The 25605-nt window shown below is 35.5% G+C and overlaps 1 protein-coding gene across 1 annotated transcript in view; it reads right to left on the reverse strand.

The window, feature by feature from the left end:
* The window catches only part of LOC144450957 (uncharacterized), a 113000-nt gene that overhangs the window by 8044 nt on the left and 79351 nt on the right, over positions 1-25605 (reverse strand). The window contains exons 7-8 of the mRNA XM_078141717.1: positions 19231-19346; positions 15352-15394 (exon numbers count right to left, since the gene is read on the reverse strand). Coding sequence (XP_077997843.1) covers positions 15352-15394; positions 19231-19346 — 159 coding nt within the window. The remainder of the gene's footprint in view (positions 1-15351; positions 15395-19230; positions 19347-25605) is intronic.

The following is a 25605-nucleotide window of genomic DNA, read 5'->3' on the forward strand; positions in this document are numbered from 1 at the left end:
ATGGGGACTGGTTAGAAAAGTAATACAATGTGGCAAGGGAGAATTTGATTGGGTATAATTAAGAAGTGGCCCTGGCCATGAAGAAATGAACATTCTTAAATCATTTGCTGAAATGTATTAGCCAGTAATTTACAAAGAATTTGGTGAATCTCAGGGTTTTATGACAGAGAAAGCTTTGTTATTTTTTAAAGGCTGTAATGATCACCATGTAGTGTATGACAACTTTTTGAAATTTCATGATGGCGTATGGGATGAGTTGATCTATCCTTTTGTAAGGGATGCTAGTACAACTGACTACTCATATGAGAAGTTTTTGTATTGGGTAGATCAACATAAACCTAATGATGACACATATAAATTTGTAACTGAGTTCATGCTTCAGCACATAATGGCAATTTCGATGTTTAGGAAAGGAGTCAGATACAATGACTCTGTTCTGATGAGGTCCAATCGTCAAATTGCATCATGACTTTTCAACGGACATAGACATTCAAAGTTTGCTGTAATAGAAACATGGGATGAATTTGATAGGCTTTGTTACCCACCAGAGTTAGCATCAGTCTTGCCAAAATATGAATCTGTTTCAAGGTCCGGAACAGCAGACCAACATCAAGGACTTGATTTTGCTTTGGAAGAGTACAATAACAAGCGACCTATTGGTCAGAATAGCTCCGCTGTTTTTTTTTTGTTTTTTTTTTGTATTTTGGTGACATGTAGAAGTGGTTCAGTTCTTCACTGTGCAGTTTTGTTTTAGCGATGTAATAAAGTGGTTACTGGTTTCATATGATGTCTCACTATAAAACACATTTTACACAGAAGTTGGTAATGTATTGTACTTTTATACCATGGTCACCATTTTATAACAAAAATCTACTGAAAAATTGCACAAAATCTCTGAAAAAAAAATGACTGGGAAATGCACACAAGAAAAAGAAAACAAGCGACCTATCGGTCAGAATAGCTCCGCTGTTTTTTTTTAATTTTATTTTTTATTTTGCTGACACGTAGAAGTGGTTCAGTTCTTCAGCTCTTCACTATGCAGTTTTGTTTTAGCGATGCAATAAAGTGGTTAGTGGTTCATATGATGTCTCACTGTAAAACACATTTTACACAGAAGTTGGTAATGTGTTGTACTTTTATACCATAGTCACCATTTTATAACAAAAATCTACTGTTATGAAAAATTGCACAAAATCTCTGAAAAAAAATGACTGGGAAATGCACACAAGAAAAAGAAAAAAAAAGAGGATTTAGAGGTTGGCTATAAATAATTCCATTGTCTTACAGCTTTAACCCTGGGAAATTTTACTGATGAATGAAATAAACTAGGGATCTAAAATAATTTTGAGGCAATTTGAATTTCAATTTTCTAACAAATTTACCAAGTCAACAACATTCAACTTGTACAAGTTGTAGTAGATATATATAGGGAAGAAATGTATTAATCGCCATCTTAGTTTCCGGACGGCGACAATCCCCGCCAAGTACCAGAAAGAGAGTCATTCTGGCAGCCATACGTTACAGTGGTAACACTCGTTCATGTTCTATTACCTTTCATAAAGAAAACACAACGAAATGGTTGAAGTGATCTTTTTTTTAAATTTCTTTTCATCAGAACAACAAAATCTGCGTGATCAAAAGTGTTGTAAACTAAACCAGAAAGAATTATCGGACTGGCTAAACTTCCCGATGAACTGGAGTAAGGTCCAAGTCCAAGTAAGCCTCGATAGTACGTGAGAAAATCGTCTCAAACTAGCGATACAACTTTCAAAATATAACTTGACATGTCTTCATTTGTTAGATTTATACAATTCAAGACGCGTTTTCACTCGAAAACAACAATTCTGTGAATAATGACACTCTGAACGCAGTGATTTCTCGGACGATGTTACCACTAGCACTGTACTAACGTATGGCTGACAACGACTTGCTTCCGGGTTAGTCCCTCGTGCATCCGGGTACCTGGGGTTGTCGCCGTATGGAAACTATTAAAGAAAGATGGAATTTACAAGAATTTAGTGTTTCTTGTGACCAGCGCGGCGCCTGTCGGCAGACTCGGCCATTTTTTTTTCATCATTCCATTGTATTTAAACCTTGTACTTGACATTTCGCAATATTTATAATTCTCAACAAAATACCTCAACATGCCTCACTTCGCTCGTACTCAAAGCAGCCCCTCGCGGTATGATCACTGATGACATGACGAGAGAACCTTTTCGGATTTACATGTAAAATGGGGAAAGATACGCAAAACATAATGCAAAGTCTGAAGCCAAATTAAAGTTGTGATTATTTTAATTATTTTTACTTGCCAAATATTTGCATTTTGGAAATGGCAAGACACGTTCATGTCGTTTAACTTTACATGTGAACTGTCGGCCAATAAACAAAATTTGGTTGATTCACAGTCCGCAGTTAGACTGCTCTTGCATAACTTCAACCGCATGCCTTCCTTACGCAAGTTGTCTTAATTCTGGTTCACTGTCACTCCAAATTGCACGACAATATAGAATTAATCACAAGTTACATGTTATCTGAAAACATCACATTTTTATAGTGGGTCTGAAGTGAGATTTTAGTGAGTACCAAGAACGTCCTGTGTTGTTACTTGCTGTGGAAAATAGTCCGGTCAAATGAGGTCAGCTTCAGCTTCTGGTCGAATCAGGATAGAGTATGCAAATAAGGACGTTGCGGACTGGCTGATTATGTAGAAGGGGTGCAGAATTTGGATTTGAAGTTTACAACCCGTTTTCGAATAAATGCTTGTCACTTCATGCATTTGGGCGCCCAATGCGTAGAATTATGACTATAGCACATATTACATTGCTTGTTTGACGTCAATAGTGTCTTTTGAAAAGTGGCAGTTTACTTAAAGTCTCGTCGACTGACTTCCAATATGGCGTCGGTCATTATGCTCATTAACATATTCATTTTTTTTTTCAAATTACAAAAAAAAAAATCATAAAAAATAAAAATGAAGATGTGCTGACTTGAAATTAACAAACCTGAGTAAGCTACCCCCTGCGCATCAACACACCAGATATCAAAGCAATCTGACAAGAAGTTTTCACGGAGATGATGAAAATGACATTTTATGAAAAAAAATCATAAAAAATTGAAAATGGCACAGATCAACTTGGCATGAACAAATCTGAATAGCCTCCCCCCAGGGAACATGCACACCAAATATCTAAGAATACTGACTGTCACTTCCGGAGAAAATAATGAAAATATAAAAGTTTGACGGACACCTATGATTCACTCTACTCTCTATACTCTATACAACCTATACCTAAGCCAACCTAAAAGAGGATTTTGAGGTTGGCTATAAATAATTCCAGTGTCTTACAGCTTTAACCCTGGAAAATGTTAATAATGAATGAAATAAACTAGGGATCTAAAATAATTTTGAGGCAATTTGAATTTGAATTTTCTAACAAATTTACCAAGTCAACAACATTCAACTTGTACTAGTTGTAGTAGATATATGAAGGGAAGAAATGTATTAATTGTCATCTTAATTTCCGTACGGCGACAAGTACCCGAAAGAGAGTCATTCTCAGCCATACGTTACAGTGGTAACACTCGTTCATGTTCGATTACCTTTCATAAAGAAAACACAACGAAATGGTTGAAGTGATCTTTTTTTTAATTTCTTTTCATCACAAAAACAAAATCTGTGTGATCAAAAGTGTTGTAAACTAAACCAGAAAGAATTATCGGACTGGCTAAACTTCCCGCTGAACTGGAGTAAGGTCCAAGCCTCAATAGTACGTGAGGAAATTGTCTCAAACTAGCGATACAACTTTCAAAATATAACTTGACATGTCTTCATTTGTGAGAGTTATACAATTCAAGATGGGTTTTTACTCGAAAAAAAAAATTCTGTGAATAATGACACTCTGAACGCAGCGATTTCTCGGACGATGTTACCACTGTAACGTATGGCTGGCAACGACTTGCTTCCGGGTTAGTCCCTCATGCATCCGGGTACTTGGGATTGTCGCCATACGGAAACTCACTTGTCGTGCATTACCACATCGGTAATTTTGACGCTGTAATTTTGCCACCAATATTGATCGTACAAAAACAAAACTCCATAAATGAACCACAAAGTACTTTCCCTTTCAAAATGTGATAATTTTATAAAGAGTGTTATCATTTTTATTGACGACTGACTCTGTCAAAAATCATCCCATACACTTCAGTTCAGGCATGCAAGACTTCTCACTTGATCATGAGGTGCGTATACTGGAATGAACCATTCTGTAGGAGGGTGGAGAATTTGGATTTGAAGTTTACAACCCTGTTTCGAATAAATATTTGTCATTTGGGCGCACAATGCGTAGAATTAAGACTACAGCACATATTACATTGCTTGTTTGACGTCAATAGTGTCTTTTGAAAAGTTGCAGTTTACCTAAAGTTTCGCGGACTGATTTCCAATATGGCGGCGGTCATAATGCTCATTAACATATTCATTTTTTTTTTAAATTACAAAAAAAAATCATAAAAAATAGAAAAGAAGACGTGCTGACTTGAAATTAACAAATCTAAGTAAGCTACCCCCTGCGCATCAACACACCAGATATCAAAGCAATCTGACATGAAGTACGTGAGGAGATGATGAAAATGTCATTTTATGAAAAAAAATCATAAATAATTGAAAATGGCACAGATCAACTTGGCATGAACAAATCTGAATAGCCTCCCCCAGGGAACATGCACACCAAATATCGAAGAATTCTGACTCACTTTCGGAGAAGATAATGAAAATATAAAAGTTTGAGGGACACCTATGATTCACTCTACTCTCTATACTCTATACAACCTATACCTAAAGCTACGCTTTCAGCTTTCACTGACGGCGGAGCTAAAAATGTAAAGAAATGGATTGTCAGCCATACAGCAAATTCTGATTTATGGGAACGTGTCATTAACAGTTATGAAAGTTTGTGCAAACTTCAAAGGTGATATTTAATACACTGTCCCTTAAAGACAGAGAATCACAGCCTAGATCTCGTCTGAATTACAGCCATGATGTACAAGTTTTCAGGGCATTGCTTCGTCGTACTAACTATCTGATGCCACCTCCTGGTAGGAAACTTCTTTCAATTACCAGTAATTGCTTGTCCCAAGAATTGACGTCATCCAACAGACAGGAAAAATTTACAACACTGAATACTTGTGTACATATTTGGTGGCACTATCAAAGTAACATATTCAACTGTGTCACTGTGTAGTTAGTAATATCTGTGAACGTCAAAGCAAGACATTCAATAATGTATCAGTATGTTGCAGTACATAATTCATCTTTTGATTGGAAACATTGTAATATCTGAGTCATACATTAAAAAATGAACTGAATACATAAGATTTTTTATGACATTTATTTTATTCAAGTACAACCAGTATTTAAAGGTGATTCAAAATGCTCAGATTCACTATCGCTAATTTGCTAGATGACATGTTTGTGAAATGCATTCTGGTTTTAAAACTTTTCAAAAGCGTCTGCAAACACCTTAAAATGACCTTTTTTCAGTCACTTCCCTTCGGATTTACTTCGAGAGTTTTCGGGTATTTCCGGTCCCACCTAGACCACGGGATTTTATGACGTCATAAGGGGTACACGTTAGCACTAAGACTATGACGAGCGTAGTCACTAGGTGAACAAAACTCAACAGCATTGTGAAAAAATACATTGCTAGTGGTTGTAACAGACATCAGTAAACAAAAACTACACTCTACATGTCTTATTAACCAACATTTACCGATATTTACTCACACTTTCTCACTAATTGGCAGTGTCTGTGGGTATAAATGCTAAAATATTATCTCCCCATATTATGGCAAAATAAATCAAAACGGCCAGACTACAGTGTAGATATACATAAACACTTGTAATGTCGCTCGCGTGTTTCAATTTATTTATCTGATTTTTTTAGCACAACTGAACTGAAGGTTCAGTAGTGCTATAGGCATGGCAAAGTGTCTGTCTGTCTGTGTGTGTGTGTGTGTGTGTGTGTGTGTATGTGTGTAAACAACTTAAAGTCAAAAACTGCTGGACCGATTGCTTTGATATTTGGTGGTCATGTTACTTCTGGTGTCTAGTTGGGAAATTGTTCAAATGAAAGTGATTGCATAAGGGATGTGGGTTTTGGGTAAAAAAATGTGATTTTTCACCATGGTCAAGTGTACAACGCGTTAACGCGTACGATGACTCATCGTCATGAGTTTAAAAATAACTGTTGACGTCATGAAGATCGTATCGTGTGCACAAACACGTGTGCCACGTTGTGAGTAAACATTGCCGTGCTAGAACTGAAGAAAATACGCCATTGCTGTGACAGAGCTGAAGAAGAGACGCTATTGTAACGGTAAATATAGTATTCTTTATAACAGTTTTGGTTTCACCGTTTATGTGTGTGTGTGTGTGTGGAGTGACAAATTTGTTATGTGACTTGTGGTAAAATGATCGTGATAATGAGGTTATGATATAAAGAGAATGGATATCATATTGGTAGTCGTTGTGAGTCTCAATGCTTCGCGATCTTGATATTAGTGAAATTACCGTTGTGTTATGTCGATGTGTAAATGATAGTAACAGTTTATGTTGTTAGATGGATAATTTTGGTAGATTGTAAAGTGACCGGAGTGCCGTGTTACGTGTAAGATGTACGCCGTGCTATGATTCAATGTCGCGTAAGATTTCGTCGTCAATGAGTTGGTCAGTGACGTGTGGCGGATAGTGTACAGTTTCCAATGCATGTCATCATGTCGCCTGTCATACTCGGAAAATCCAAGATAGAAGCGTTTGTCTGTGTTGTCTATCAATTTGTGTTTTAATATGTGCGAACGATCGTATAGTGAACAGTACATATGCACATTTGTTGCAGTTGACTGGAGACGTTCGGAGGCCACGGCTCAGTGTACTACACAAGATCGGTCAAACGACGTCATTGCAAAATGGCGGAAAACAAACACTTAGTTGTTGTTGTTGAGTATGTTTCCAAAAGTATGATGTGACAGCATTTCAGCAATTGAAATTGTGAATAAGGTGATGTTGTTTTCTTATAAGTTATAGTGGTCTGAGGTCCTACACACCCATTGCGTACAGTGCAGCGTCACTCTCTGACGTAATGAAACAATTAGTTATTGATATGTTGGCTTTTTATATATAAATGACGTTTGTTTGTTGACTTTTTATATTGAATGCTAGACCCTTTCATGAAGGGTCCGTTGTCTAGTGATTAACGAAGTGACAACAACAATGATCCATTGAAATATGAAATTGTCCTGACTTGGAGTGAAAACCGTGACTGCACAGGCTAAAAAGTTTACAGTTATTAAGAATCATGGGAATGGAAACAGTAAAATTATAGTATTGATGATTTGATGGAGATTGAATAACATTTGCATGTAATAGCTAATTAAATGTGAAACTACACATATCAATTCATTATGCTTTTGTAATCAAGATTATTATTTTTCCAAAATAGAAATTGTATTGAAGACATGGGAAGAAGGAAATACTGGCGGAAAGCACTTGCTAAGAAAAAGGTAAGAAAACAGAGAGGGTTGAAATGTCATATTTGATATTATTTAAAATATTTATTGTGTAATGATATGTAAAACATTAGTAATTTCAAAATATGCAAGGGATTCTATTAAAAGAAAGAATAATTTCACATTTCATTGTTTAAAATGTGGTACTACTTTAGGGCGCATAAAAGTTGAACCCCAACCCCCCCATGACATGGGGTCTGTTATTAGTCAAAACAAAATATGAAGTGTGAAATTTGTAGATTTTTAATTCAGTGATTCCAAATACTCATTTAGGTGACACATGGTATATTTTGAAAAGCACTCCCATAAAATGTTGGTATAAATAAAATCAATGTCATGGATATTATATCATGTCAAAGTATTTATGTGTATGCTTTCTCATTAACCTTCCATAATTTGGATATGGTCATATGTTCATGCATATTTAACCTTTTTCTTTCCATTTTTTTTCAGACAAGTGGTAATGATGTGCAGTGTGAATGCACAAGGTTGCAGGATCCTTCAGTAAAACCTGTATATTCGAATCCATCAATTTCTACTCAGTCTAATACTGTTCAAAATCAGCCTATTGGCATTCGAGAACAAAAATATGTTGAAGCAAACATTAATATGGGTCAATTAACTGAACATTCGAATCCATCAGAGTCTTCAAGACTCTGTTCTACTCAATCCAACACTGTTCAAAATCAGCCTATTGGCATTCGAGAACAAAAATATGTCGATACAAACATTGTAGAATCAAACATTAATATGGTGCGAAGTGATTCTGAAGGCATAAATATCAATAACGTGCAACCTGATGGTGAAGTCTCAACTATGACAAGCATACAAACATCAGATTCTGACATTGCCAAGCCGTCAAATACAGTGTCATACATGTATTCTGGACATGATTAGCCTGCACATATTGCTGTATGTGGTGATATTACACAAACTGGTTCAAATGTTGAACTCATTCATTCACAACTTGCTCAACCTACATATACTGATTCAAATGCTGTACTCATTCAACCGACACGTACTCAGACTGTATCTGATTCACTTCAACATCCACAGACTAATTCTCATGCTGAACTGGAATGTATTGTGTTTGGTAGTACACAACAGGGAAGTGCAAAGTTTAGTCCAATATCAAGTATTGCAAAGATAATATCAGGAATTCATACACAAGTGAACAAAAACATACAAAAATGTAAGCAAATATATCTAACAACATGACCACGCCATAGCAACAGCCAAATGATAGCATATATCGTAAAGATAGCAACATGGTTGGCTAGGCAACTGGATAGTCATTCACCAAATGAACACTTATTGTTAGCATGGACTACCATATGTATAAACATTTTTAAAAAATGTACAGTTGTGCTACAACACCATTGGCGGTATTTTTTATTATTTGCCGAGGAGAAGCATTACAATATCTTCGACAGGCATGGCGTTGACAGCATATTATAGCCCACTATACTCGACTATACTCACTGATGTTGCCTTTTGAACGGCGCATTTAGCAACAAAGTAAACATATTTATCTTGAATAAATATACTAGCTATTAGATTGCCATATTATCAGCAATAAAATTGAGGAAATTTCGTGAGTTTAGTGTTGTCATTTACATGACTTTAGCAACTCGTCTGGAAGAAAACTTGTATGGTTTCCCTTGTTGCGATATCACTTAATCTAATGCAACAAGCCTATTTAATATTCATTAGAAGAATTCAGTAACGAATCATGGTATTCGAAGTATACAGTTTAGGAAACCAACAAATCAAATATCACGATGTGTTCATGATATTAAATATGATTGGACAATATTGACGTCGGCAATCAAGGTCGTGACCCCAACACATGGTTATGAAAGAAAGCCTGCAATTAGATACTTGGCTAGCCACGTCCGGTCCAGTTTCTCAGGGTTTGTTTTGAAGTTAGAGACGTTATTTCTGTACGACTTGAAGAATTTTACAATATATCTGATTGATAAATATGGATTACATCAACACGTGGATAAATTTAACCCGACACGAATGTGCTTTGTGCTCTCCCGATTCCATACGTACATTGTACATACACTGCTTCAGCTTTGATCGGTGGAACTATCCTAGTATAAGCTTACTGCCGCAGCCGCGGTGACTGCACAAAACTTGACAACACTACTCCTCTACCGATATATAATAATCACCTGTATACCGTGATAAAAACAAGCAATAATTTGAGTCTCCAACAAGTCGATGAGACCTACTTCTGTTGTGTCTGATCCGAATGCGAGTATCTTAGGTTTTATATGGGTTTCAGACTCAGACTAGAGTATTACGCCCTAGACAATAATAGATGTAAACTTGTGTTCACAAGCCAAACATGTGACAATACAAGACCACAACGAAAACTGTGAAAAATTTACAGGTCAGTCTCATTTTATATATGGACAACAAAATTAGGTCGGTCACAGTTCCATTTACATGGTGCAATGACTCGGAGCGTACTTCCATATGCTCGGAGCAAATCGAATCAATTAGTGTATTATGGGACCAACAAATATATTGTGGCACATGTCCCGATACGCCTTCTTGAAGTTTCCCATTGGTATTCTAATAGCTAGTATATTTATTCGAGATGAAATATGTCTACTTTGTTGTTAAATGCACTGTTGAAAAGGCAACGCGAGTACGACTGGGCTAAAATATGCCGTCCTTGGCCCGGGGATGCCGTCAAACGTCACGATGGTATCGTAATGCTTCTTGTCGGCAAATAATAAAAAAAGATAAATAAAAGTCAATGAATGTGAAACACGCGACATTACAAGTGTTTATATATATCTAGTCTAGCCGTTTTTTCATAATATGGGGAGATAATATTTTATATGGGGAGATAATATTTTAGCATTTATACCCACAGACACTGCCAATTAGTGAGAAAGTGTGAGTAAATATCGGTAAATGTTGGTTAATAAGACATGTAGAGTGTAGTTTTTGTTTACAGATGTCTATTACAACCACCAGCAATGTATTTTTTCACAATGCTGTTGAGTTTTATTCACCTGTTGACTACGCTCGTCATAGGCTACGTGCTAACCATGTCTCCTTATGACGTCATAAAATCCTGTGGTCTAGGTGGGACCGGAAATACCCGAAAACTCTCGAAGTAAATCCGAAGGGAAGTGACTGAAAAAAGGTCATTTTAAGGTGTTTGCAGACGCTTTTGAAAAGTTTTAAAACCAGAATGCATTTCACAAACATGTAGTCTAGCAAATTAGCGATAGTGAATGTGAGCATTTTGAATCACCTTTAAATTGACATGTACAATATATGATTAATTCTTGTAAAGTGGTTGTTTCAAATGAATTCAAATGATATGAAATTAATATTTACAATATTTCAATGATCATTGAGAATAATTTTATTGAATAAATATTTCCTTTATTTCATATAAAGCACATATATATCATGGTGTTTCAATTACATTACATAAGTTATATTTATCCAGCTTCTTCAAAAGATATACAACCTTTCTCACATGACAATTATACTTCCAGTTAATGTGTTAATCATGAATTCCAATGATCAAGTGTTAAAATTCAAATAATTAAACATGAAAGTGGTCATGTACACAGTTTTCAAGTGATTATGTAGTATATCAATTCTACAGACTAAGTAACTTCATCAAATTCTAATGGTCAAGTGAGAGTGGTTGTATCCAAGGTGATTCAGTACACCTTAACAGAGTAGTTTGGGATAAATGTGCCGTTTAAAAACAATCTCCATGTAAAAATTCTTCACCGTAAGGTACATTGACCACATAAATACCCTTTTTGTGAAAAAGACGAAATCACATGACTGCAGTCCAAAAATGCCAAGTTGGCCTTGTATTTGATGACAGTATGGTGAGTGTTTACCTAGAGCCCAACTGCCATCTTGACAAGAACAACCCTTACTCTTGGCAGCCTCTTTTGGGTACTTGTTTCTGATGGTAAATGAACATTTACATTCTAAACATTTCTGGCAATGACATTTGCACCCGATCAGTCCATCATGACTGCAACCTAAATAGGGATACCTACAAACTGAAAACCAAGTTACAGATACCACAAATTTCTTGTGTCGTTTACCCTCAACTCGTCTATATTGCTGGTAAACACAGGTAGCTCTATGGATTAGTAAAACTACATCAAAAGTCATTCAATTTATCTTCAATAGTACTTTTTTTGGTATCTGAAGGAGAAAAAAATGAGACATAATATGAATGTTTTATATGCTAAATATGTATAGGCTTACATGTAGGACGCATTGAATATATTCCCCATCATATACCAATCACAGTCGAGTCCCGGGACTTGGATAACTGCCTTGAAAATGTTCAACATGCTACATTGCTACAATGCTAGTAAAAGTATGTCGAGTCAGGTGTCTCGTACTCGTAACATGGTGTGGGCTCCACCTTATATATGTACATCCACAGTATAAACTATTGTATCATTAACTGAATTAGTAACTCTGCTAAAGTTCATAAAATTCATAATATAAGGTGTCGGAGCGATAGGGTCACTAGACAGCTGACTAAAACAAAATACATTGTTTGAAATTTGAATATAAATATTGAATGCTATAAAACCTGTTTTGTTCACGTTTGATGACATACATGTAAGGTGATACATATAAATAACCAAGCCACACTCTACAGTTACCACAGTCACAGTACACACAGTTGCTTGTGAGCAAAGATTCAATTCATAAGGATTATCCTAGTTTAAAACATTCGCATAATTCACAGAGTTATTGTCACCGTGTACGTGTCGCTGTTTCGTGTACGGTCTATGCATTGTACTGCGCGTACCGGTGACGATACGTTCTAATATTTTTGTACTAGGATTATTCCTGAATATAATATTCAGATCACAAGCGATTGTTTTACAGTACTCAGGGGAAAAATATTATGATGTAACTGTCCTTCTTAGAAGATTGAACAGACTAGACTAGACTAGACTAAACTCACCGTGTGAGATCTGGATCGACAGGAATGTCAAGCTTAAACTTTACCAGCTAAATCTATGAATTCCTTTTTCCTGTAGCCTGTAGTATCCCGATCCACCAAGTGCTGATTGAGTTGCGAAACATGTAAGCCCTCTGGAAGTTTGTAAAGTTCTGAGCCATATTAGAATATGCAACAGAAGGAGGAGCTAGGCGTTTATATGAATGAGCCGTTAAAACAAGATGGCTGACTTTGTCCGAGTTTGTCCGAACTTGACGCAATGTGATGACGTATGCGTTCTATATATCACGTGATTCAGAAACCCTCCAATGATTTATTGCTTGGCAAACTTCATATGGGAATCTTGATGAACTAAACTCTGAATTCATTGTATAGTGTCTAATCGATTTAATCTTGGAAAATTAACTGACTAATTAATAAATTGAACTTGAAATTTGTATTTCACTATACCAACTGAAATAATAAGTTGTCTACTGGTATATTAATTACAGATCACTGGTTGATTGAATTGCAATACTGTGTTTAATACTGATCAACTCTATTGTTAATTAAGTTTAAGACATATACTATAGCAATTAATTTTTTCAAGTATTACTTCATTATAATATTGCCATATTGTAATTAATTTATTCCTGTCAACTTCCATATTAATTACAGATCATTGATTGATTGAGTTGAAATACTGTGTTTGATATTGATCAACTTTATTGTTATTTAAATTTAACATATATAGAGATTATATTAATTAAGTATTAATTCATTATAATATTTTTGTCGCATTGTAACTAATTTAATCCCTGATTAATTTATTCACCATATTATTTCCATATTGCAATTAATTTGTTCAACCTGTACTATTATATTGCATAGATTGTATATTGGATAATTAATTTATTTCATTATTAATTATCCCACTTGTAAGATATTCACGGTTGATATTGATTTATATAAGTATACTTATTTTGGTTGTAATAACAATATATACAAGTGTGGAAATTCCAAAATATTTGAGTGGCGAGTGTTTCATTCTCACTGTATACCCCAGACAGAGAACTTGTATCCAAAGTGACACCAAAAATAGTACCTCAGGCCCAGAGAAATTACTTCATGCAATCCAAGTACTATGTTTATTGAGATTAGACGAGAAACCGGTTACATATCCATTTGCCTATCCAACCCTGTTGTTATCTTTGCAATATATGCGATCATTTGGCTGTTGCTATGGGCATGGTCTTGTTGCTAGGCACATTTATATACATTTTTGGAACGTTTATTGACTTGTCTATTAATCCCTGTTATCTTTGCAATATATGTGACCATTTGGCTGTTGCCATGGGCGTGGTCTGGTTGCTAGGCATATTTGCATACACATTTTGAATGCTTGTTCACTTGTCTTAGAATTCCACTTGCTATATTTGTGAAATACACTACTGTTTGGATGTTGCTATGGGCGTGGTCATGGTTGCTAGGGCCAATTGTGTCAAAATGTTATGAAGAAAATCAGCAGAATGACACTTCTAGAAACATCTCACCAAGTGATAGTCTCACTGACAGGTTTTTTGAACAAAATTCACTGCACATTTGTACACCAAATTGGCATACCACTAACAAAATCATTATATGCTTTAACATTTCTTTATCTATACACCTCCAGATGCATCCCCATTAAATTTCAGCCCAATTGGTTAAGTAGTTTTGGACTGAAAGATTTTTGATCAAAAAGACACATTTTAGCCCTAATATATCACTGTTGGGATCATCATGTCGTGAACAAATCTTAATCTTAACACCCTTAAGAATGTTCCCATCAAATTTCAGACCGATCTGCCCAGCAGTTTTTGAGTTTTTTGACCAAAATCACACACTGATGATCATTTTGATTTGAGCAATCTTTCCAACTAGACACCCAAGGTAATACATCCACCAAATATCATATCATGGCAATCGGTCCAGCAGTTTTTAACTTTAAGTAGCTTACACAGACAGACAGACAGACAGACAGACACTTTGCCATGCCTATAGCACTACTGAACCTTATCAGTTCAGTCGTGCTAAAAAGTGCATAGACCCCCAGGAAGTTAGTCTCTGAAGGGTTAAAACAGAAATACAAATTATGATGAGGTATGAATCTTGATGACTTTATCCCTCAAGACACCACTTTGACTTGAAAATGAACTTCATTTTCAGCAGATTATATGCAAGTTAATGATGTTTTTCTGATGAAGTCAAGTGATTTGAGCATGATAAATTGTAAGTTTAGATACTGAAAAAAAAAGAGCATGAGGTGTAATTGGATGAATTGTATTACATTTTTCAAATCATTAAGCTACTGATATGTACTTAAAACTATGAATAAACTATGACAATACAATATTTATTACAAAGTATATTTACTTTCTGTTTTTGATATTACCCCCCCCCCCCCCCCCCCATACAACGAAATGCCCCCTTATTTTTCATGGAAGAGGCCCAAGTGCCCCCTAATCATGACATCCTTGAATGAACATATGGTATGAATAGACACGCATAGACACTCAAATGAGGTCTCTTTATTTTTAAGCTTCCAGTTATAGGGCAAAATGTGAATATTAACACGACAAGTAGGGCTGCTATTCAGCCATTATCACAAAGGTAAAGAATCAAAGTGAAATGCATATGTGGAATGTAGTGTCTGACATTTGTGCTAGGTTTGGTTGAAAGTGGCTTATGCATTTCAGAGATACAGGGCAGACACATACAGATACATGCATGGACACACAAAACCCAATGTAGTAGTACTTTGACTAATAAGACTACCCTACCTTGTGGAGGAGGCGTAGGAGGTGCTGGTTCAGGTGGTGTTTTCTACAAAATAATCATTACAGGTATGAGTAAGTTCACAATGATAAAATCTGAACACTCTCAATGATACAACAATACATTATCTTGGTCATGCCTAATCAAATTATTTGGAACATATCTTGCTTGGAAATGACAGTATCATAACTCTTTGCATCTTTTGTTTCCTTACATGTACAATCAATCTTGTTTACATAATTATATTTTAATGTTCTTGTTGTAAATATTTTCCCATTATTATTACACAAATAGCAATAAACCTAGTCACAAGCTTGTGACAATATGGCATTTATTTATATTGCAGTTCTGTTTACAGGTACCAGTAAATGAAAGATTTTTTTCAAATTTATTGTCCAGAATTACCTTAAATGCCACATCATGATTCTTCATGGATATCATTAAATTTGTGTGTTGTATTGTGTAACATGTTATGTTGGGATGTTTGTAGTGTTGGGTTTTCAGTAAAATTAGCCAGGCGCCTGAGGGCGTACTTCACCCTAGACTCCGTTGCAGCCAACAGGCGCCTAAAGCATTATATGTATGCATGCAACCTTTGACTCGAATGTATGATGTCATTGTTCGTTATAGGGGGGTATTAGTAATTCAATTTCCTAGAAATTGGCGCCAAGAGTACATTGATATGTAGATTACTGTTTACCATAACACGACAAACAGGTCAGTGGTCAGAATTCGAAGTTCACAGAAAATTTATGAATGAAAATCTAAATATGGCGACCGGAGAAAACAACGATCGCGCGATCGCGAACTATCGGTATCATTAGTCGGGTTAGTTCGACGTAACTCAGATGACGAGGCAGAATTAAAATATTTCACCTGATGACAGTGACGACTCCCGTAGTAGTAGTGGCAGTAGTGACGATGACTCGATCGAGTGGTCGCGTGACATAACTGAAGTTGATGACTTTGAATTTAACCAAATTTCAGGAATAAATTTTGATTTCAATGATAAATCAGCGACAGATGTTATTGAATGTTTTTTCACTCCGGAACTTATGACTAAAATAGTAACTGAATGAACTAACCGCTTTGCTGATTGTGATCCAAACAACCGGAAGTCAATGGGAAGCTATATCCGACAATCATCTTGAAGTGTTTTTAGGTCTTTAGCGATGGGATTAGTTGACAAGAAGGGATCATTCAGGGAGTATTGGTCTGAATATTGGCTTTTGGAAAACACATGCCTCGTCACCTGTACTATCAAATTTTACGATATCTATACTTTGTTGATAATGAAACTCAACCCACTGATCGAAATGACCCTAACTTTGACAAACTACAGAAAATAAAACCCACAACCCAAAGTGATGACATTAGATTTGACAGAGATTTGCAGCATGCACCACCTTTAACAGAAACTAAATCAAAATGTCAATTACACATGCATAGGAAAGATACAAAGTACATTTGTGGAACATTTAAGGTTAGGATGTGTCCAGTATACCCTGTTTCCAATGATATCACTATATGAATGATTACCAGTACAATGATTCAGAGTATGCAGGTTGAGAATTAGTTAGGAAAAGGAAGAATCTGTAGAGTAGGATAATTGCAGGAAAAAACCAGTAGTGATGAGTAAAATAAACTTTATTCATAGTTTTGGATGGATTTTATCTTTAAAAAGCAGTAAGAAGAATAATCTATAATTCAATTTGCATAATAATATGCTAATTTGCATATCAATGCCCCTTGATACACTGTAACATCTTAACTTTACATGCACCACATTTAAGTTGGGTCAGTTGTCATAGAAACAAAGCATATAAAAGTTATAATGTCTTGACAAGTAAGTCTAAAATTTATTCAGGCCCTAGGGGGTCCTATATAGGGCCACCTATATAGGAAGTAAAGGGTTAACAGTACAGCTAAAACTGTAGTTCCCTTCGAAAACATACTTACCCATATTCTTTCATTTAGGTATTTATCCCCATCCCCAAACAACATAGCGAGAGATCAAAAAATGTCTATCTAGGGGGCCTTATCCCTCAATGCTCCAGTTAAAAATAAATGAAGCGAACCACCAGCTAGTGTGTTACCAGAAGCATAATACAAGCCCTGCCCTGTATAATTACCAGATTTAAACTGAATACCTTCCGTAAGGCCTAAGGGTATGGTAAAATGTATGCAAATGTGCCTAGCAACAAGACCACGCCCATAGCAACAGCAAAGTGAATATATATATATATATATATATATATATATATATATATATATATATATATATATATATATATATATATATCTGATGCAATCATTTTCATTTGAGCAATTTCCCAACTAGCCACCACAAGTAATGTCCCTATCAAATACCAAGAAGTAACATGACCACCAAATATCAAAGCAATCGATCCAGCAGTTTTTGACTTTAAGTCATTTACACAGAGAGAGAGAGAGAGAGAAAGAGAGAGAGAGAGAGAGAGAGAGAGAGAGAGAGAGAGAGAGAGAGAGAGAGAGAGAGAGAGAGAGAGAGAGAGAGAGAGAGAGAGAGAGAGAGGGCGATTCCTATAGCACAACTGAACTGACACAAATTTAGAGAAGATTAGAGTGGACAAGATGCCTTTATTTAGTCAATAAAGAGGGAATTATATACAGCTGAAAGAGAGTAAAGTAGTAGGGGAAAGAAAAAAAAGTTTTATGTCACCACAAAATCAATGAGTTAATTGATCTCACAAATAGGTTTTATTTCGCCACAAAATTAATCATTCAACCAAATAATAACTCAATCAATAATCAACCGATTACTCAATTACAAGCTCGCTGTGCCCTGTGAAAAGTACCAGGTGTAAGGAGGTTACTTGCATAAAATCTACATAGGTATGAACATGAAGTCGTCATTTTCCCAGTGTCCATTGTGTATTCAACATACCGGCAAGCTTGAGTGATACATGCCAAGTTAAGAATTAGTCAATTTCTGCTTTCCATAATACGTATTCATAGAGCAAGTGCAACTGTTCAGCAATGAATGAGTTGACGGACCAGCATGGAAAATTTCATCAATTCCACTGTTTGTAAGAGGAGTTAGCGAAAAAGATTTTCTACCATGGGGATGTGTCCTATTCTATACTCTTAACTAATATTTGTTACCTACCCCTGTTCAAGGTCAAAAGTCAAGGTCTTAAAATAAATATCATATTTGATAATATGGGTGTAGGCACTTGAATGATGTCTCTACGTACATTGCATTACACCTACAAAGTTACATGTATGAGGCATATTGTGGAATTTATATACAAATATGGCCTCCCCATTAGGATAGGACAAATTTGATTCAGTAACAAAAGTGATGTACCTATGTCTGACATAGCATGTTACCTTTGTGCCAGATATGGTTGAAATCAGTTGGTGCATGCCAGAGATGAGGGAAAACACACACATTTGGCAATTTTTGATTCAGTTGCAAAATAAAGAGACGTACATATGTCTACAATAGCATGCTACCTTTGTGTGAGGTGTGGTTGAAGTTGGTTGGTGTATGCCACAGGTATGTACAGACGTTGGTGAAGCTTGGTGTGAGACAAGAAAATTCAATGAGAAAAGGGAAATAACAGAGGACACAGTAATTTACCTTGGAGGTATAGTAGCAACAATTCCAACAAATTGCAATTTAAATTGCATGGTTTCTTTGTAGCCACAGCATGGCCAATGCATCATCAATGTCTGTTATACATTCAAAAGTTATATTCATGAATATATTTACCCCAGTGATATATGGGAGTGAACGGACGGATGGACAGACGCGTAAATGGAATTGAATATAATAGCCCCCCTCCGGGTGATGCTCATTGGGGGCTAAAAATAATACTTCACATCTGAGCTTGACTTACCGGTCTCCCAGCTTTAATCTTGGCAGGGCTATTTGTTGACATAGGAGGCATCTTGGATTGGAGTTGACCTGGTTCCTGACCTGGTGTGTACAGATCTAACACTTGGTGACAGATATCTACAAGTACACAGGGAAAACATTTAAAGAAATACAAAGAGTAACCATTTTAAACTAATATTTCATTTCAGTATAGTTCTTGATTATCTAAACAATAATGTCTGGACAGTTTTGTTTAAACAAAAATTTTACAAGATGGAGTGTGATTTTTATTTTTCATGTTGTTTTGAAGGGTTAGATAACTGGAAATAATATGAGTACATTATGTATTTTTATTCCGATAAAGTAGTGTTTTTGCACAGAACAGGGTCTCCAGGGTCTATGATGTTGACAGTGACATGTGACAAGTCAGTTATCACTGGTGACTAGAGAGAGTTGGTGCACAGTATACATTTGCACCCCCCTTTCAGACATGGAGAACTTACTTGTTGCATTTTCATGCTGACTTTTCTGTAGTTGAAGGATAGATTTCGTTCAAGATTATGATTTTCAAAGACACCCAGTGTCAGCATTTAGTGTCTGGTAAATTGAAAGCTGGGAAAGATTATGTTTCACAACCAGTAATGGTAATTTCATACAAATTAATTGTGTAGTTTGTTTGACTGCATCATTTGTAAGATTCTTCTTTCACATTTGGTACTTTTTAAAATCAGAAGCATGTATTTTAAATTTTAAAAATTATACTATTACTAAGATAAGGTATTCATTTTTAAAAGACAAGACAACATTCAACATTCATTATTCTTGTTTTAGAACTCAATGGTACTAAAATGAATGAAACTTGCCTCAAGAATGTCACTCAAGTCGGTCACTGGATATTACTTGTGCACGATCGGTTAGCAACGTTTATTTCACTGATCGATATGTGTACGTGATTTGTTCCTTTTGAATTTTACCTAAAAATCGCGAAAACCTCTCCAAAAAGCCAACAGTTCATCTCTTGACTAGAATTTGATTACTGTGTGATTTAACGAAATGGGCGTATATATACATGTCGTCTACGAGTGTGGACTTGCTAGGGAAAAGAGTGAAAATTGCATTTGATCATACTGCTTCAATTTCCAAATCAAGGCAATATTTTACATTTACTGTTGCTATGTTTATGGTTAGTTGATGGTTAGCTTACAATATAAATTAATTGCGCCATCTTTCATTTATCTAGTATTATCTTCACTGGAACCGTATGCGACATGTCCAGCTAGCTGTATCAGTCACTGAATGACAAATACTGATAAAAAAATTGCCTGGAGTGTTAATTGCAGTGAAAACAGAACACCCTTCCCAGTTGGGTTCTTTTAGAAAGATCAGTCACAAATTTTTCAAAGATTAATATTGTGCCCACATTGTCATTATCGCATTTTTTACTAGGATATCTTTTTTTGGTTGTTGTATTTTTTGGACAGGCCAGTGCAGGGAGAAAGATGTAGCTGTGACTGTCAAAAGCAAAGCATGACAAAAGCAGAACTTGTTGCAAGGTAACTATTGGTGATACGTATATTTTTTTTTGAAAAGTAAACGATTTATCATAGTTGTAAAACTGTGCATTTTCCTTTCTCATCAATGTACCAGTATTTATTTCTACTGCTGTGTATGAATATTATCGATTGCGTTGACCCGTCCCGTTTGAGGAAACTAGACACATTATGATAACTGTGGTCTTCACAACATTATTTTACATAAATTTCACCAGTGGGATCTGTAAGTGGGGTTTCAAAGATATCGGCACTGCAGGAAATAAAAACACTTCTCTGTACACAAAGCGTCATTGATACTGTTTCAACTTCCATGTTCTGACTGTCGCACTACGACAGTGATGAACATGTTAGCGGCTTTCACAGTCATTCATGTTTCAACTATCACTTGAAAACATCTACAAATCTGTTTGGAATTACTAAACTATTGCTGAATAATAATTTCAGGAGATCGAACTTTTTGGTTTTCACTTTAAACAGAAGTTCATGAAATCAAAACACTTTTTTACGGTTTGTTTGGTCGTCCCAACTATAGTAAGCTTATAAATGATGATACTTGAACGCACACGTCAACCAATTTCTTCCGACTTGGATGATAAACCGACTGCCAAAGTAAGGCGTTACACTTTACAAGTAATATTGCAGACATTATTTGTTTTCTTGTACCTGCAACTCTAGCTATGAGGATTACCTTATGCCAAATTCTAGACGGGTTAGCTGTTTAGACACGATAAGGTCCAACTAAACGTACACAAATATAAACAACAACACTGCACTCTATACTATGTACGTAACGGCATGTGACCTTGTCAGTGAAAATTACCAAAGGGTGACACAAGCCGATCGTTCAATCATAGTGGCAACACTTATAGGACATTCACAATAATTGAGTTGAATAGACTATGGAGAGGGCATCGCTAAAATGCACCTAAGGTTCTAAGTTAGGCCACATTTGGGTATAAAGTGAAACGAATACAAATGTAAATCGGGAAATTACCGATGAGATGTCACGTTTGACGTGACTTCTAAACTTTGACTAAATTGTTGTAGATAGCGTGGTATTGCGTACGATTTTTTTTCAGCACTAACAACAAGTTGATCATTAGACTGATGTTGATTAAATCCTTCTGTTAACATGAAAACCAAAACGTTTGATCGCCTGAAGCATGTGAAATAATTATTCAGCAATAATATAGTAATTCCAAACAGATTTGTAGATGCTTTCAAGAGATAGTTGAAACATGCATGACTGTGAAAGCCGCTAACGTGTTCATCACTGTCGTGTATAAATTAAGGAAACGTGCGAATAAAACGAAAATGAAGAAATTACGTTTCTTGTTTTACAAGTCATTGAGAATGACATAGTCCCCGCTATGATTGGATTTTAAGGAATTATCACTACTCTGATCACGCAACAACACTTGTGAACCTAAATCAAACAGACTTAGATATGTTGTGTCTGTTTGTTGGACATGGAACATGCCTACAACAATAAAGGATGGGTCGGGTATGGGAATCATACCACGACGAAAATGGATATGCACAAGAAAAATTCGCAAACAAAATGGCTGCCAGGCAGCCATATTGGATCGTATCACAACAACAATGAATATGCACATGTATGTCATAGAACACTGTCCCTGCAACAAAAAAAAAACATTTTTGATTTTTCCAAAAATGCATATTTCTGATATGATCCTGTTACAAAAGACAAACTAGACAGTGATGTCTTCACCATGACAACCACTAATGAACGTTTCAGTTCAGTTATTCTCTGAAAAAAAGCAAGAGGAAATACTGTGTAAGTGTGGCATCTTTGGACCTGGTACTATAGTATAATACTATCATCCAGTCATAAACACTTATTCAGTAACTTTGAATCAACATTAAAATGCACAATCATTCTGTGCAGCATGTAAAAATTTGAACCAAAACAATTATAAGTTGACAAAAATTACAAGAAAATAAAAAAATACCGCCAATGGCATTGCAGCACAACTGTATAGTTTTTAAAAATGTTTATCCATATGCTAGTCCAAACTAACAATAGGTGTTCATTTGCTGAAAAACTATCCAGTTGCCTATCCAACCATGTTGCTATCTTTACGATATATGCTATCATTTGGCTGTTGCTATGGGCATGGTCATGTTGTTAGATATATTTGCATACATTTGTGTATGTTTTTGTTCACTTGTGTATGAATTCCTGATATTGTCTTTGCATTATACATGATCATTTGGCTATTGCTATGGGCGTGGTCTTGTTGCTAAGCAAATTTACATACATTTTTTGAATGTTTATTCAATTGTCTATTAAACCCTGTTGTTATCTTTGTGAAATACACCACTGTTTGGCTGTTGCTATGGGCGTGGTCATGGTTCCTAGGGTATTTGCATACAATGTTTATTCATTTGTCTTTCACTGTTGTTATCTTTGCAATATACATGATTATTTGCCTGTTGCTATGGGCGTGGTCTTGTTGCTATGCAAATTTACATACATTTTTTGAATGTTTATTCAATTGTCTATTAAACCCTGTTATCTTTGTGAAATACACCAATGTTTATTCAATTGTCTATTAAACACTTATCTTTGTGAAATACACCACCATTTGGCTGTTGCTATGGGCGTGGTCATTGTTGCTAGGGTATACGCATACATTTTTTGAATGTTTACTCACTTGTCTACCAGATGTTGTTATTTGACCAAAATATACTGCCGTTTGGTTTTTGCTAAAGGGCGTGGTCATGGTCGCTAAGGCCAATTTTGTCAAAATGTTTTGAAGAAAATAAGTTTCAGAAACATCTCACCAAGTTTCAGACTCATTGACCAAGTACTTTTTGAGATACACGTTTTTGACCAAAAATGAACACCTAATTTGGACATCACTCATGCAATCATTGTATGCTTAATATATCTTCGTCCATACATCCCTAGATGCATTCCCATTACATTATTATCAAATTTCAGCCCAATCTGCTCAGTAGTTTTGGAAACATTTTTTTTAGCCCTAATTTGCATATCACTGATGGAATCATCATGTCATGAACAAATCTTACTTTACTCCCCCTTAAGAATCTTCCCACCAAATTTCGCACCAATCTGCCCAGTAGTTTCTGAGTTTAAGTTTTTTGACCAAAAATCACATTTTTTTACCCAAATCACACACCTGTGATGCGATCATTTTGATTTGAACAATTTCCCAACTAGACACCCAAGGTAATAGACCCACCAAATATCATGGCAATCAGTTCAGCAGTTTTTGACTTTAAGTTGTTTACACACACACACACACACACACACACAGACAGACACACGCCAGGCGATCCCTATAGCACTACTGAACCTCAGTTCAGTTGTGCTAAAAAATGAAGTCTGCATATGGATTTGTAAACTCTCCACAACATTACAACAGTGATATATGCTAGTGTACTGTTCTAATTTCAACTTACTGCAGTCTGTATACGCGTGACAAGTATCCAGGCCTAACCTCACACAAGTAGCGAAAATCATTAAATATCAAAATATTTTTTCTATTTTGTACTTCAACATAACACAACACTTCTCTCTGATCATTTTATTGTGAAAAAAGTCAATATTGATCACTTTAACCAACTTTCAGGCCACTTAGAACTAGTGGTATGTGACGGTAGCTGCGACCTGGTACATGAACAATGGCATCCTATTCACACTCAAACTCAACTCGCGTGTCGTTCCGAACTGACGGTTCACTAGTAAAACTAAAATTGTTAGTGCAGAGGACTTGCTCATTAAATTCACTAAAAATACATGGTTCATTAGAAAAAACACCAAATTTTAACATGTAAGTATCGTTTACCTGAAATTCCTTGGGCTTCTGGTTTCAAATTGACTGCAAACTTGAACTTTGATTTCAAATGGTAATGAACGGCGGAGAATCACAAGAACGAGGCTGTGATATATCGCACAATGTCATGACCTTTCAAATAAGGGGTCATGTGTGTAGGTCAGGTGACAAAGTATTATAATACTCACAAGTATTACTACCAGGTTCAGGGACAGATGGCCATCAATGGTGCCAAATGGTGTGATTTTATCCTGTACACACACAAGGGAATAAGTATGGAGAGAATTGGATTTGACTTGAACTTTTGGAAGGACATGTTGAAAAAGTTATATGACTTTTTTGTGAAATTTTATGGGCCTTGTATTCTTGCAGCAAAACCATAAAGTTCATGAGCTGTATACTTCAGACATTCTACATTGATGAACTATGACTGAGTATCTTAGTTTTCTAACCAAAGTATCAAAGTCAACACTGTCTATCCTGAACTTATAACAAGGAATTGTGTTTATCCTGTAACATAATGTACACTAGTTCATCCCCATTTCCAGAGCAACACATACTCTTTTCATTCTTAATCAAATCTTACAAGTTTTGGGAAAGTTCATTATCAAGTGTGATTGCAATGACAACATGAAAGACATTAAGATGTGCATAAAATATTTATTGTCAGACTTCCAAATTTTATCTCACATAGCAGCATGTATTATGTTTACATTTGTTCATAGTTTCCCATTCTTAATGAATCTATAACATTGAGTGGTATCCACATTTTTAAAATGCACTATATACCAATTCATAGGAAATCAAATATTATTGTTTAATAAATACATGTACAGTAATTGTAAGATTTTATTATAAATATTCACATTTTTTAAAAATGTACTATTCAGTACATTTGTAATTTATAAATAATGAAATATTTTATTGGTTTAAATATTTACAGAATTTGTACAATTATTATGAATAATTGTGGCAAATTAAATTATAACATTATTTATTTACAGTATATACATGTAACAC

This window comes from Glandiceps talaboti, chromosome 2, assembly GCF_964340395.1.
Source record: "Glandiceps talaboti chromosome 2, keGlaTala1.1, whole genome shotgun sequence".
Classification (NCBI taxonomy): Eukaryota; Metazoa; Hemichordata; class Enteropneusta; family Spengelidae; genus Glandiceps; species Glandiceps talaboti.